The 15,767-nt window shown below is 43.0% G+C and overlaps 1 protein-coding gene across 30 annotated transcripts in view; it reads right to left on the bottom strand.

Moving 5' to 3' along the window:
- The window catches only part of Tmem241 (transmembrane protein 241), a 141,452-nt gene that overhangs the window by 48,958 nt on the left and 76,727 nt on the right, over positions 1-15,767 (bottom strand). For 21 of the 30 annotated variants that reach the window (XR_003952531.1, XR_003952529.1, XR_003952530.1 and 18 more), the window contains one exon: positions 14,138-14,231. The exons of 2 other annotated variants lie outside the window; for them this stretch is intronic. Coding sequence is in view for 18 of the 28 variants with exons in the window: in XM_006526056.4 (XP_006526119.1) it covers positions 14,138-14,231 (94 nt within the window). In the remaining 10 variants the exon portion in view is untranslated. Of the gene's footprint in view, positions 1-12,727; positions 12,786-14,137; positions 14,232-14,867; positions 14,908-15,767 lie in introns of those variants that run through there. 7 more of the 30 variants (XM_011246964.3, XM_006526055.4, XM_006526054.4 and 4 more) reach the window with 3 other exon arrangements.

Below are 15,767 nucleotides of genomic sequence, written 5' to 3' on the forward strand. Positions count from 1 at the left end.
AGGAAATAAAACTTGAGACCTGTGATTCATGTAATTTATGTCAGATAGCCCAAAGAGTTGCTTGTGAGCTTTGAAACCTGGGGCTGAGAACATGGCAGAACAGGCCAGGACATGCCTGGGCAGGCCTGTCGTTAAGACATTCCTGAGGCTGCTTAGCCATAAAGATAAAAAGAATGACATGCTGGACTGTCCCGATGCCTCCCTATCTCCCGCCCTTCTGACCTAAGTTAAATGTTAACAGGCTGCTGATGTTTAAATGGACCAATCATGTGAAACCACACCAATTCCTCCCTGCTGATGTTTAAATGAACCAATCATGTGAAACCGAGCCAATTCCTCCCCCAGCCCCAGCCCCTTTTCTATAAAAACCCCTAGCTTACAAGCCTCAACCACTGTCTCCTGCGTGAGATATGTTTCGACCAGGAGCTCTGCCATTAAACTACCTCACGTTTTTTACATCAAGGCGTTCTGTTTTGTTCGTGATTCTTGAGTGCATGCTGAATCGGGAGTTGAGTGGGGGTTCCCCCACTAGGTTCTTTCATCCCCTCATTCTATTGTACCTTGTTCTGGAACATAAGTATCATTGTGAAATCTGAGTGGATTCCCTGGCCACTCCTCATAGCCTTCCACTGCAGTATAATTACTGCACACATATTAAAGCACATCTGGAGCCCCTGAGCACTCCTCACAGACTTCCACTGCAGTATAATTACTGCACGTATATTAAAGCACATCTGGAGCCCCTGACCATTCCTCACAGACTTCCACTGTAGTACAGTCACTGCACATATATTAAAGCAATCTGGATTTCCTGACTACTCCTCAGACTTCCACCACAGTACAGTTACTGAACAAATATTAAAGCACATCTGGATTCCCTGAGCACTCCTCACAGACTTCCACTGCAGTGCGGTCACTGTTCACATATTAAAGCACATCTGGAGCCCCTGAGCACTCCTCACAGACTTCCACTGCAGTACAGTTACTGCAATTTTAAAAATTTGCAATTAAAGCAAATTTGCCTTTATTACTTCCTCAAAGGCTACCAATGTCCTTGCTCTCGTTTTTCTCAATCTGCTTTTTGTGACACCTTAGTGGCACTTCTCATACTCCTTCCTGGATTATAAGCCTATAAAATTGTAATCTCCTTCCACCCCTTGGCCATTACTTCTCTTTCCTACTCACTGTGACTCTCTAGTATCTAAGTGTCTCCCGATCTCTGTCCTGCTCACTGTGACTTTCTAGTGTCTCCCGATCTCTGTCCTGCTCACTGTGACTGTCTAGTGTCTCCCAGTCTCTGTCCTGCTCACTGTGACTGTCTAGTGTCTCCCAGTCTCTGTCCTGCTCACTGTGACTGTCTAGTGTCTCCCAGTCTCTGTCCTGCTCACTGTGACTGTCTAGTGTCTCCCAGTCTCTGTCCTGCTCACTGTGACTGTCTAGTGTCTCCCAGTCTCTGTCCTGCTCACTGTGACTCTCTAGTGTCTCCCAGTCTCTGTCCTGCTCACTGTGACTCTCTAGTGTCTCCCAGTCTCTGTCCTGCTCACTGTGACTCTCTAGTGTCTCCCAGTCTCTGTCCTGCTAAATGTGGCATCTGAGCATTTGATTGTCTTCCAAGGTCATCATTTGGCCTCTGTTCTTTCATTCCTCCATCTTTTTCTCCCATGAGCTCTTCTAGCCCTTCACTCTTCTAAGGTTTGACTTACGCTCTCACCAGGTTTTCACTCCAGGTTTCCAATTCAAAGCAGCTTCATTTATATGTCTGATGTCACACACATCTGTCTTGAATACATTTCTCCAGCTTCCCTCCCTCAATACTGCCATAGCATCCACCTGTCTGTTATGTCTGGGCCTGCTATGTCTCCAGATACAAACCTTGGAGACATCCCTGCTCTCTGGATCCATCGTTCTTGGTGTTTCACAACCATCACTGCCCACCTCTGTCTGGTCTAACATGGTTGAATCTTTACTTAATTATCTTGTCACATTCCGCAGCAACCACATGGTAAATTAAATGATTAGAATTTACTTTCCTTCAAATTGTCAGCTCCGACCCTCTTCTTTTATGTCTGCCACCAATGCTTTGATTTACTGCCCACCTGAACGCTTGAAGTCAGATCTATCTACATAAGCCTTATCTCCACATTAGCCTGTCAAAGCATAATTTAACATTTGTCTTAGTTAGGGTTTTTATTGCTATGAATACACACCATGACCACAGAAATTCTTATAAAAGAAAACATTTAATTGGGGCTGATTTACAGTTTAGTCCATTATCATCAGGACAGACATGGTACTGGAAAAAGAGCCAAGAGTTGTATATCTGGATCAGAAAGAATGACACTGGGCCTGGCTGGGGCTTCTGAAACCTCACAGCCTACCCCTGGTAATACACTTCCTCCAATAAGGCCACACCTCCTAATAGTGCCACTCACTGAGCCAACCAGAGCCATTTTCATTCAAACCACCACACCAGTCATCAATCAGTTCATCCAGAGATTTGCAATGGGCTCTCCAGAGCAGCTTCTTACTGAAATCTGGCTTCCTGCCCAGTTCCCTTCGCCTCCACTGTCTCTGCCTCTGATCCAGCTTACAGTTTCCCACCTGCTTAGTGCTAGTGGTCCTGCTGCTCATTTTAGAAGATCCTTGTTCCTTTCTTCATCCTCGCCTAGGCAACCACAACTTCCATGGGACAGTGTCGGCCACTGCTCTGCCACCCAGATTGGCATCAATGCCTAACAGTCTCACCCATACCTCCTCTGAGTTAGAGCAGGTTTTAGACAGGCGGCGGACATAGATAATACCTTTCCTGTCCCCTGTTCATCAGGCTCCATTGATTTCCCTAAAGAAAAGCTAAGTAATGGTAGAATCGTGTTCAAAAGGGGGCCCATTGAAAGAGAAGTTATATGCCTTCATATCATATCATATCATATCATATCATATCATATCATATCACATATTATATCACACCCCCTAGTATATATTACATCTTACAGGACTGCTAACTGTTTCAGGCAGGTAGTAAATTAGAACAATGAAGAAATCAAGGAGTCAAATGAGGCACCTACATCCCAAGGTTCCTCTCAGGTGCCGATGGACACTGGTTGGCTCTGAGAACAAGTCCATGATAGCTCATCTTGGGGCCAACTACATCTAGAATTAACTAAAACTAAAGTGGCTGGGCACACTTGTGATGGAGTTTCCTTGGTTGGATTATTTGAGGTGGAAGACTCACCTTAAATCCAAGTCATTTGAAATGAGAAGACCCATCATAAATCTAGGCCATGCCTTGTGGTGGTGGCCATCATAAAAATACATAGAAAAAGTTTTTACTTTAGTATCTGATTGTCCCCATTTTCACTGGCAAGTTTATAGATTCTGACACATCTGCTCACTGGTGTTAGAACCTACTTCTTTGGAATTCTAACATGGACTGAAAACTGGCAGCATTCTATGGCCTCCCTGGGACTCCAGACCTTGATTGAGATTGCTGAGACATCTGCCCTGTGGACAGAACAACTCTTGCACTCTTGGCCTTTCTGTAAGGAGATAGCCATCTTACTAATATATAGATATATATTAGGTCATTCTAGCAGTTCTGTTCCTTTGAGAACCCTAAACCAGAGTCAGAGCCCTGCATATATGAAAGGCAAACTCCACAAAAAGCCAACCAGAAGCCAGTGAGATTCCATGAGTAAAGGCATGGAATCCTGCCTGATCCCCACAGTCAATCCCTGAGACCTACATGGTGGGAGGGAAGAATCAACGTCTACAAGTTGTCCTTTGACTTCCACATGTGCACATACACAAATTGATATATAAACCACCAATGTTAAAAAAATGTCTAATATAGGCCCTAGGGTTGAAAATTTAGTTAAATTTTAAAAGAGGGTTAAGAGTATAGCTCAGTGGTAGAGCACTTGCCTCATATGTTTAAGCCTCTGGGTTCAATCCCTAGTAGTACACAAAAAAGCCAGCCAGCCAGCCAGCCAGCTAATCAACCAAACAAAACCAACTAACAAACCAAAACCAAGCAAATAAACCAACACTTAAATTGAATCAGAAGACCTAGCATAAAACGTACAGAAAAAGTATTTCCCAAGGGTCATTAAAAGGACAGACTTACTTCTATGCGTGGCTACTGTCTTCAGGACAAGAATGCTGATGGTGGTGGCATTAGCTTCAGGGGAGGCCAGCGGTACACAGAGGGGATTCCTCACCTCTCCTGGCTCGTCTCATTATAAATTCACCTCAGGGGCTTCTTTCCAGTGACTGAGAACCCATGGAGTTTGAAATGAATACATATGAGGTAAGGCACCAACCCAACCCAGGAAGATCTCTTAAGGTTTATATCTGCTGGAAACCCACTAGAGTGGAGACTCAGGAAGCAGCCTCCTTACACACCCACACACTGATCAGGAAGCACCCTCCTTACACACCCACACACTGATCAGGAAGCACCCTCCTTACACACCCACACACTGATCAGGAAGCATCCTCCTTACACACTCACACACTGAGAGAGGAGACTCAGGAAGCATCCTCCTTACACACCCACACACTGATCAGGAAGCACCCTCCTTACACACCCACACACTGATCAGGAAGCAGCCTCCTTACACACCCACACACTGATCAGGAAGCACCCTCCTTACACACCCACACACTGATCAGGAAGCACCCTCCTTACACACCCACACACTGATCAGGAAGCATCCTCCTTACACACTCACACACTGAGAGAGGAGACTCAGGAAGCATCCTCCTTACACACCCACACACTGATCAGGAAGCATCCTCCTTACACACCCACACACTGATCAGGAAGCATCCTCCTTACTCACCCACACACTGATCAGGAAGTATCCTCCTTACACACCCACACACCCACACACTGATCAGGAAGCACCCTTCTTACTCACCCACACACTGATCAGGAAGCATCCTCCTTACACACCCACACACCCACACACTGATCAGGAAGCACCCTTCTTACTCACCCACACACTGATCAGGAAGCACCCTCCTTACACACCCACACACTGATCAGGAAGCACCCTCCTTACACACCCACACACTGATCAGGAAGCATCCTCCTTACATACCCACACACTGATCAGGAAGCACCCTCCTTACACACCCACACACTGATCAGGAAGCACCCTCCTTACACACCCACACACTGATCAGGAAGCACCCTCCTTACACACCCACACACTGATCAGGAAGCACCCTCCTTACACACCCACACACTGATCAGGAAGCACCCTCCTTACACACCCACACACTGATCAGGAAGCACCCTCCTTACACACCCACACACTGATCAGGAAGCAGCCTCCTTACACACCCACACACTGATCAGGAAGCAGCCTCCTTACACACCCACACACTGATCAGGAAGCAGCCTCCTTACACACCCACACACTGATCAGGAAGCAGCCTCCTTACAGACCCACATACTTCACTGCTGTTCTGTTGAATCTATTCACTTTTTTGTTTGTTTGTTTTTTGTTTTTTGAGACAGGGTTTCTCTGTGTAGCCCTGGCTGTCCTGGAACTCACTCTGTAGACTAGGTTGGCCTCAAACTCAGAAATCTGCCTGCCTCTGCCTCCTGAGTGCTGGGATTAAAGGCATGTGCCACCACTGCCCAGCCTCCATTCACTTTTTCTGAGTTAATCCTTTGTACTCCCAGTAAGAAGAGAGCTCAAAATTTGCCAAGATACTACATTTCACATATCCAAATTTACAAGAAAAAAAAAAGATTATTTTGCCCCAAAGGTTGCTAAGCACTATAATGCTTTCTGTCTCTTAAAGTATCCTCAGATCCCAAGAGAGGAAAATGAGAGAAACATAACTGAAGTCAAGCACGGTAGTGAAACCCTTAATCCTAACACTCAGGAGCAGAGAGGCAGGTGGGTCTGTGAGTCTGAGGCTAGCCTGCATAATATTCTAGGCCAGGCAGGGATACACACAGTGAGACTGTCTCAAAAAGAAGCAGGAGGAGGAGGGCAAGGGCAGGAGAACGCGAAAGCAGAGAATATGGAAATGATCCTACTGATATGACAACCTCTTGATCAATGGCTGTGAAAGAATGTTTTTTGGACCCAGGAGCTTCTTGGCCTTTGAATGACCTTCTTCCCTAGGTCTCTGAGGTTTTTGTTTTGTTTTGTTTTTAAGAATCCAAAAGAGTCACTTTCTGACAACACTGGCACCTGTTTGGTCATGATGATGTCACCAGGCAATGCCGTATCACATTATAATGCCAGTGCATTTGGTATGTAGCTGATTCAGGGGATGGATACGTTCTTGGTCACTAAGAACCACAGAACTCATATGTGACAGAAAAGGTGTGGAGGATGGGGAGGGAGACGGATTATAGGATGTACTGTGGCTGCAATGAACCTTAATGGTTCATCTAATCTAATCCTCCACACCTAAGGATTAGCACTAAGCCACATGAACCAATTAAAAATTGCCTCCTTTGAAAATAACTATTGAGGAGGAAGTTATAACCTTCCCTTCAAGTTTTAGGGGAAAAAGCAAGGGAGACAGACTCTCAGTAACCAGTAGTCAAATAGACAAAGCTGCACACAAACTGTCCAACCGAAAAGGACAGAAAATGAATGCCACGCAGCTCTCAGGGATGGTTTGCAAGTCACAAAACTCAGCAATCAGAAATATAAGGTGTGGGTTTGTTTGGGTTTTTTTGTTTTGTTTTGTTTTGTTTTGTTTTGTTTGTTTGTGAAAGTGCTTCTTTGTGTAGTCCTGGCTGTCCTTGAACTAACTCTGTAGTTTGAGGCTGGACGAGATCCACCTGCCTCTGCCTCGGGAGTGCTGGGATTAAAGGCACGAGTCACCACTGTAGGGAGTGGTTCTGATGCTCGGATCAGGAATCTGCCTGTGAACGCTGAAGGTCTTGTTCCCCAATTGGTTCTTGATTGATCACTAAAGATACCAGCAGCTAATGGTTGGATGGAGAGAGAGCCACCAGCCATGTGAGATTGTGGGTGGAGTGGCCACTGGCTGTTTCTCCAACTGGGCCTGGGGTAGCAGGTGGGAGATTAGAAATACAACTAAATTGAGGGCAGATTTAGAGTGTTAAGCAAGAAGTAATGAGAGGTAAAGAAGAGCCCAGCTGCTGAGCTGTAAGGCAGGTTAAAATGAGCTTGTGCGCGTGTGTGCATGCATGTGTGTGTGTGTGTGTGTGTGTGTGTGTGTTTCACCCATGGATCCAAAATAACCAGGGTGGTGGCTGGTAGCATGGCCTGCCTGGGCTTAAAACGGTATAGTAAAAACTACAGGCTACACAGTACCACCGAGCTTAATATGATGCTTTTTACTGTCAAACATAGTTAAGTTATTAAGTGACTATGCAACCATCACTACCCTCTAGTTTTAGGTCATTGCCATCACCCCAAACTACAACTTTATACCTCTATGCAATCAACTTCTGCTTCATGAAAAGCCATCAATTACATATTCTATCTGTGTAAATTTATCTTTTCTGAATATTTCATACAAATGGAATAATGTAGGCATTATTTTGTGACTAGATTTTTCCACTTAGCAGAATGCTTCTAAGATTCATTTATATCATAGAATTTATGACCTTGTTTCTTGTTGGTTTAACAGCACTAACACACACACACACACACACACACACACACACACACACAATATTTTGTTTAGCCATCCACTAAGAAGTTCACATTTACACTATTTGCCTAGTTGAATGTTTTGGCTTTATTATTAATGCTGTGAACATCCATGTGCAGGGTTTTTGTAGGGTGTGAGCCTTTCTTAGAAGTGCTGCATAATCCTCAGTTTTGCCTTTTAGGAAGTCCCAAGCTGTTTTTTAAAGTACCTGTGTAAGTGTCTACCAGAAGTTTATGAGGATACTGGCTCTACCAAATCCTCAAACTCAGCATATATTTGTATATTTGATTCAAGGTGTACCTCTTCTATACAGTATGTAGTTGGGTCTTGGATTTTAAAAATATAATCTAACAACCTCTGTCTTTTGAATGAAGCATTTTTTAAAAGGCTTGTTTATTTTTATTTTATGCATTTGAGTGTTTTGCTGGAAAGTATGCATAAGCACCACATTCATGCCTAGTGTCCATAAAGGCCAGAAGAGGGGGTCAGATTTCCTAAAACTGCAGTTACAGGTGATGGTGAGCCACCACATGGGTGCTAGAAATAGACCCTGGGTCCTCGGTAAGAGCAGTTGGTGCTCCCAAGCTCTGAGCCATCTCACTCCCCTTAGTTAGGGTTTTACTGCTGCGAACAGACACCATGATCAAGGCAACTCTTATAAGGACAACATTTAACTGGGGCTGGCTTACAGGTTTATTATCATCAAGGCAGGAGCATGGCCAGGAAGCATCCAGGCAGGCATGGTGCAGGAAGAGCTGAGAGTTTTAACTCTTGTTCCGAAAGCTGCTAGGAGAAGACTAGCTTCCATGGAGCTAGGATGAGGGTCTTAAAGACCACACCCACAGAAACACACCTACTCCAACAAGGCCACACCTCCTAATAGTGCCACTCCCTGAGCCAAGCATATACAAACCATCAAAATGTTTAAGAGGATTATTTAGTCCATTCACGTTTAATATAATTATTGATACTGACACTAGCAACACATCTCTCAGTCTTTATTTATTTGGAATTGTCTGTCGTATCTGAAGGACAATTATGTCATATACTAAGTCTCTGGTTATCATATTTTTTTCCTATACTATGTGGAACATAGCCTCCTCTTGCTGCCTCTAGCCTCCAGGTTTTTGCTCTGTTTTGAGGTTTGCTATTTTTCATGAATTGCATTGATTTTCCTCTATGTGTGCTAAACCCTTTTTATCTTGATTCTTCTAATATTTTCTCTTTTCCTTTTAACAGTTTGATTATAATTTGTTCAGGTAAGGTTCTGGTTTTGTTTGTTCTTAAGGCTTACTGAATATTATGTCTTTCATAAAATTTGGGAGTTTTATCCATCATTTATTCAAATATTTTTCTATTCCTGGCTCCTCTTCTTCCAAGACTATTTTTATATAATATTGATATGCATGATGTCTCCCAGGTCTCTGGGGTGCTGGTCACTTTTTTTTTTGCTTTATATCATTAAGAATAATTAATTTTTATTCATTACAACAACTGAATTTCCTATACCACTAACCACATTAAATTCACATTTACTTGTATAAAACATATTGCAAGATAAGCAAAAAAATCAAACCAAACCAAAACCACTTTCCATGGTGCCTAAAGTGAGTCTTTGACAACTTTTAAGACTCTCTCAATCAAAGCTAATATTAACCTGTCTGGTATATATGTTGAAATTTAGTGTTCTAAGTTTCTAAAAATAGAACAAATCGTGCTGGTGGGTTTTCATGATTATTTCTCCCTAGAAAAATTATATTGTGGAGAACCTACTGTGAAACTCCTTAATACTCAACATGTTGGCAGTTTTTGCTTTTGGTGAGAACACAGGAACATAATTTAATTGAAATATACAAAATACAGTCTTCTTTTTTGTTTGTTTTGTTTTGTTTGTAGTAGAGCATTAAAATTTTGGCTCTTGGGGGTGGGTATGGTGGACTTTTGGGATAACATTGAAAATGTAAACGAGGAAAATACCTAATAAAAATAAAATAAAATTTAAAAAAATCTTGGCTCTTACTGTGGTACTAACTCAAAATAAAAGCAATTTTTAGACACTGGAGTTCACTGTAATAAGGCTCTGCTTCAATGTCCCTCATATCACCAAAGTATTTTACCTCCATAGTAGCTAAGCTAAGAGTTGACAGTTCTGCTGTGCCAAGGAATGAACTGTAGGCACAATTTTTTGGACACAGATTTCCTGCTATGGTCAAAGCTATTTGACTTGAGTGACTGTCATCATTCTCAGCCCACCAGGAACAGGTTACATTCATTTAGGAAATGGTATGTGTATTAAGATGGTATATTCATGAAGTCATTCATCAACTGTTTCAATGTGCAATGGTTCTGCTTGTAAGATGACACAGACATTAGGTAAGATAAGATTCTGGTTCATTGGCTATGATGATTTTGAAAAGCATAAATCTCAGAAAAAGAGTAACTTATAAGATCCTCTTCTTCAAAATTGATACAATAATTATAAATATCAAGTAAAACTTCAGTTTCACTCTTTGTTGTTCTCTTACAAGCCACCCCCCAAATTAATTGTCTATGTTTCTTTTGACTGTATAAATAATTTTGAAGTATGTAAGCTGTTCTGAAAACTATAGCATAGTATAAAAACATCAAAGAAACAATCCTACTAATAGAGAGGCTGAGATAGGAGAAGCAAGATTTCAAGAACATTATGTGGCACACAGCAAGACACTGTCACATACAAGCAAGCAGAAACTGTATATGAATTGTACAATATTGGACCTATCTCTCCAATTACCAAATTAGAGAGACCACTGGATGACAGCCAACAAATTTCTAATTCTTCATATTTTTGAATTTCAATTGATTAGGATATGTTGGTAATATTACTTTTCATATTTAGAGATATTAAGGAAAAGTGATTGTTACTTCCTGTTATTTTTATTGTTAGAGGTAGAATTATGTTTGTGTGGGTTTGCTAAAAGATTACTTTCTTGCTTTTTCTAGGGTATAGTTTCCCTCCTTGTGTGTTTTCCATCTACTATCCTTTGTAGGGCTGAATTTACAAAAAGATATTGTGTAAATTTGCTTTTGTCATGGGATATCTTGGTCTCTCTATCTATGGTAATTGAGAGTTTTGTTGGGTATAGTAGCCTGGGATGGCACTTGTGTTCTCTTAGGGTCTGTATGACATATGCCCAGTCTCTTGTAGCTCTCACAGTCTCTGGTGACAAGTCTGGTGTAATTCTGATAGGTTTGCCTTTATATTTTACTTGACCTTTTTCCCTTACTGCTTTTAATATTCTTTCTTTGTTTAGTGCATTTGGTGTTTTGATTATTATGTGATGGGAGGAATTTCTTTTCTGGTCCAGTCTATTTGGTGTTCTGTAGGCTTCTTGTATGTTCATGGGCATCCCTTTCTTTAGGTTAGGGAAGTTTTCTTCTATAATTTTGTTGAAGATATTTACTAGCCCTTTAAGTTGGGAATCTTCACTCTTCTATACCTATTATCCTTAGGTTTGGTCTTCTCATTGTGTCCTGGATTTCCTAGATGTTTTGGGTTAGGAGCTTTTTGCCTTTTGCATTTTCTTTGACTGCTGTGTCAATGTTTTCTATGGTATCTTCTGCACCTGCGATTCTCTCTTCTATCTCTTGTATTCTGTTGGTGATGCTTGCATCTATGACTCCTGATCTCTTTCCTAGGTTTTCTAACTCCAGGGCTGTCTCCCTCTGTGATTTCTTTATGGTTTCTATTTCTAGTTTTAAGTCTTGGATGGTTTTGTTCATTTCCTTCTCCTGTTTGATTGTGTTTTCTTATAATTCTTTAAGGGATTTTTGTGTTTCTTCTTTAAGGGCTTCTAGCTGTTTACCTGTGTTCTCCTGTATTTCTTTAAGGGAGTTATTTATGTCATTCTTAACTCCTCTATCATCATTATGGGAAGTGATTTTAGATCTGAATCTTGCTTATCCAGTGTGATGGTGTATCCAAGACTTGCTATGGTGGGAGAATTAGGTTCTGATGATGCCAAGTAACCTTGGTTTCTGTTGCTTGTGTTCCTATGCTTGCCTCCCACCATCTGGTTATCTCTAGTGCTGTCTGCCCTGGCTATGTCTGACTAGAGCCTGTCCTTCCTGTGATCCTGGTTGTGTCAAAATCAAGCTGTCTCCGGGATCCTGAGATCCTGGTGTGACCAAAGTCCTGGGATCCTGTTATCCTGTGGTCGTGGGCGTGTTAGAGTACCTGGGAGTGGAGCTTCCTCTGGATGTTGTGGGATTGGCTCCACATTTTTTTCAATTAATTTTTTCCATCTGTTTTAAATGGTGACTTTTAAATGGCACTTTCACTGCCATCTAAAATTGTTGAGTCCCTCTAAAACAATCTCATTTCCATTATACTTTTCAATCTGCACTTTCTGTTGGTTATTTTCTAATCCTCTTTGACTGACATTCTGAATTCATTACACCTTTCCTTTGCTTCGTGGCATGGTTGCAGCACCATCCCTGAGCATTCTGAAAGAAAAGTTTTAATGTGTTCTGGGCTAGCTCCTACATATGAAGCCTTTTCTTTTCCTGCACACGGACCACAATTTGATTCTGTAAATGTCATTGTTCTTTGGTTGAATATTGTACTTTTTATATAATGTATGGTAGTGACTCTGGGTCTACCTCCCCTACATGTCTCGCTTTTGTAGGTGTTTGTTTTTGCTTGCTCAGCGATCTTCCTAGAGCAAGCATAAAGTCTGTCTCTTATAACAGGCACAGATGCTGACGTCTTTTCTAATCTATATCCTCATTCCTAATGCATGTGTATCTTGGCACCTGGCAGGGACCAGTCAGAGGTTGTTTTTATGAGCCAGAAAGCCTTGTTTGTCTCTGCTTCTGCATGGCTGGAGAGGGCATTTGAACCTCAGGCAGTTTTTATGTCTGCCTTAGTTTGTTCTTTCCTCTGGCTCTTCTGTGTGCAAAAAGGCTCCCGTGGCCAGGGATGTATGGATATGTTTGAGTCTGTTCTACCTCTTTTGTGTGTTCCTTGACTTAGAAGGCATGGAGTGTGAGATATACAGAGGGAAGGCTACAGAGCTCACTATACTCTTACCTCCAAAACTATGTGGGTCTGCAGCAAGATCACTGTCCACAGCTTGCTCCAATGAGGCCTATAAATTCAAAACAGTGAAACTGCTGCCTTCCATGTTCACTTATGACCAAAATGGCCACTAGAATTAACAATGGCCCAAACCGAGGGAATGACTTGTAGAAGCAACAAGGCTGATTTCTATAGCTCCCTACAGCCTGCTCTGGCTTAATCATCACACTGACAGTACTGAGAAGATAGAATGGGGCAGAACAGTACATTTTACTCTGTTCCTACTGAGAACAAATACCTCTGGTTTCTTGTATGCCTTTAGTCCATTTCTGAAAGCATGGACACAAAGACTTCTGACAGTGTTGTCCCATCTGTCTGCTTGTTTTGGAGACTGTCCGCTTCCTCCTTCTCTCATGCTGAAGATGTTAGCCAATCTTCCCATTCTTCTGAATGCAAAACTACAATACTATACTATACTAGTAGACAGAGAGGTGACAGCCCCGCTGTACAAGCCCATTTCCAGAAAAAGCAAACGCATCTGAAAACACAGAGACAGCTGAAGCAGGAGCTCGGATAACCACTTCATTAGATCGAATCCCACTCCTCCGGAGCCGCTCCTAAGACCCTTTATTTTGATTCCTTTGGACTGAGGATAAGTAAGGTGCCAGGAGAAGAGAGCTCATGTCAAAGCATTTCTGTTACCACAGTGCTTCAGGCGGTGCTTCACACAGTGCTTCACACAGGTGCTTAACAGGATGCTTCACACAGTGCTTCACACAGTGCTTCATGCGGTGCTTCACTCGGTGTTTCATGCGGTGCTTCACTTGGTGCTTCACGTAGTGCTTCACACAATACAGTGCATCCAGGGTGCATCACGTGGTGCATCACATGGTGCTTCACACTGCTGCCGTTCTGCTTCAGACCTTTGTACCCACCCACCACTCTCATCCTTCAGCCATGTCACTGTGATACACAAAAGCTACTCTCTGAAGGCTCAAGAAAGTGTCTCCATCTGGCCACGTGACAGTTTTCCTCTACCACTTCACTGGACAGGCTGGGTCCTCTTGAGAAAGTCAACTGGGCTCTGGACAGGCAGTATAGTTTCAGGGAAGGACAAACAACTCCCTACATATGCTAATCTAGTCTCTGAGAGATGGAGATACCTTGGAGAATTTTTGATCAAAATCTCTCGTTTCCAGAGGGGTAATTAAGGCTCAGGAAGTGCCAACTCACAGTCACCTTCTAAGAATGTGATGTCTTACTGATAAGATAGGTGAAAGGTCACAGAGATGATCACCTGAATGAATGGCCAGGCATGTGCCATTAAAAATGGTCTCCTAAAGACCCCACTCTCCATAACCCATGATGAGAAGCCTGGGCTCACGGATGCTGAGGTAGACTTTGCTGCCCCGCCCCCCTTACCTTAGCACAGAGGATCCAGGCTGCGCACTGCCCTGGGGCCAGGATGCTTCTCAGCCTGACTGTACTGAGCATGAGGAAGAATCCCAAAACTCCACTGAAAAGAGAAAACACCCTTTGCTTAGTGAGGCTGCCCTCCTTCCGCCACAGCCAGTGAGGTCCTCCTCTTACACCCCACCATTGAGACTCGGTCTTGGCCATGTGCTGGCCTGGACCTCTAAATCCTCCCCCTCCCCCTCCCTCCCCCAGGGAGCCGCGATTACAGGCAGATGCCATCACTCTCAGTGTGCCAATGTCGAATTTCTAAGTATTACACAACTTCCACCACATTTGTGTTATCTCGTCCCCTGGATAAAATCAGCAGTTCAGAAAACAGAACCTCTACTTTTCTGAAGAAGAGATAAGAGTATCTCACTGAAAGTAAGAGAGGCTTCGAACTCTGGCTAAATCTTGAAAGAAAAAGATACTGATGAACATTAGTATGTTTTCAACATCAGTATTGCTCCAAAAACTTGGGATGCACAACAGGAGCATGGCTGCCCCCGGTCCTTTCCTTCTATCCTGCCCCAGCACCTCAGGAGCATGGCTGCCCACCATCCTTCCCTTCTATTCTGTCCCTGCACCTCAGGAGCATGGCTGCCCACGGTCCTTCCCTTCTATCCTGCCCCGGTTTCACAAGGCAGATTCCACTTCCAGTGCAGTCTGCCACTGTTAAAGAATTAATGTGCCTTACCAATGAGAAACTGCTCACTTAGAGATCAATAGGGGGAAATCTAAAAAAAAAAAAAAAGGCCCAGGGAAGAAACAACCTCAAATAGAAGTTTTTACTAACTTATATGCACCTTTGGCTTACACATTTTACATATGTTATCAGCCTTAAATCTCTTGCGGGTTCCAGCCCCAGGTTATACATTGAACAATTTAAAAAGAAATAGGAGACTGCATGTCTGGCCACTTGGGCAGATGGAAGATGTCCACAAGAAAGATATTGCTAGAATTCTTTCCTTTTTTCTTTTCTTTTCTAATTTTTTTTTTTTTTTTTTTTTTTTTTTTGAGACAGGGTTTCTCTGTGTAGCTCTGGCTATCCTGGAACTCACTCTGTAGACCAGGCTGGCATCGAACTCAGAAATCCACCTGCCTCTGCCTCCCAAGTGCTGGGATTAAAGGCGTGTGCCACCATGCCCAGCGCTAGAATTATTTCTTAAGTACAGCAGTTCTTCTCAAACAGCTGTTGCCCAGGCTTGCTTACCCCTCTGGTGGAATTATGCTTTTCCTGATAAGGACACAAGTGACTTCCTGGCAGACCAGGATTTAATGGTAGCTGTGACCCTGCGCCACCCAGTTCAGCTGCCTGGTGAAGGCATGACTTTGGGGGGATGGGCCTGACGGCTGGTCAGTCAGTACTGGTGACAAAAGGTTCCATCCTACATGGTAAACTTTGCTTACCTCTAATAAGTCTGGGTAGCTATAACCTATCTTTGGGGTGTTTGGGGGCAGCACTCCCTTAGCTAAATTCTACTTCCTGTGATTTGATGTCTTCTAAGCAGATCTATTAGTAAATCCTTTACCATCTGTTCTACTACTTGTCCTCCTACGTCACCAGCACACATCAGTCTCATAGGCCACAGGCATA

This window comes from Mus musculus, chromosome 18 (genome assembly GCF_000001635.26).
Source record: "Mus musculus strain C57BL/6J chromosome 18, GRCm38.p6 C57BL/6J".
Taxonomy (NCBI): Eukaryota; Metazoa; Chordata; class Mammalia; order Rodentia; family Muridae; genus Mus; species Mus musculus.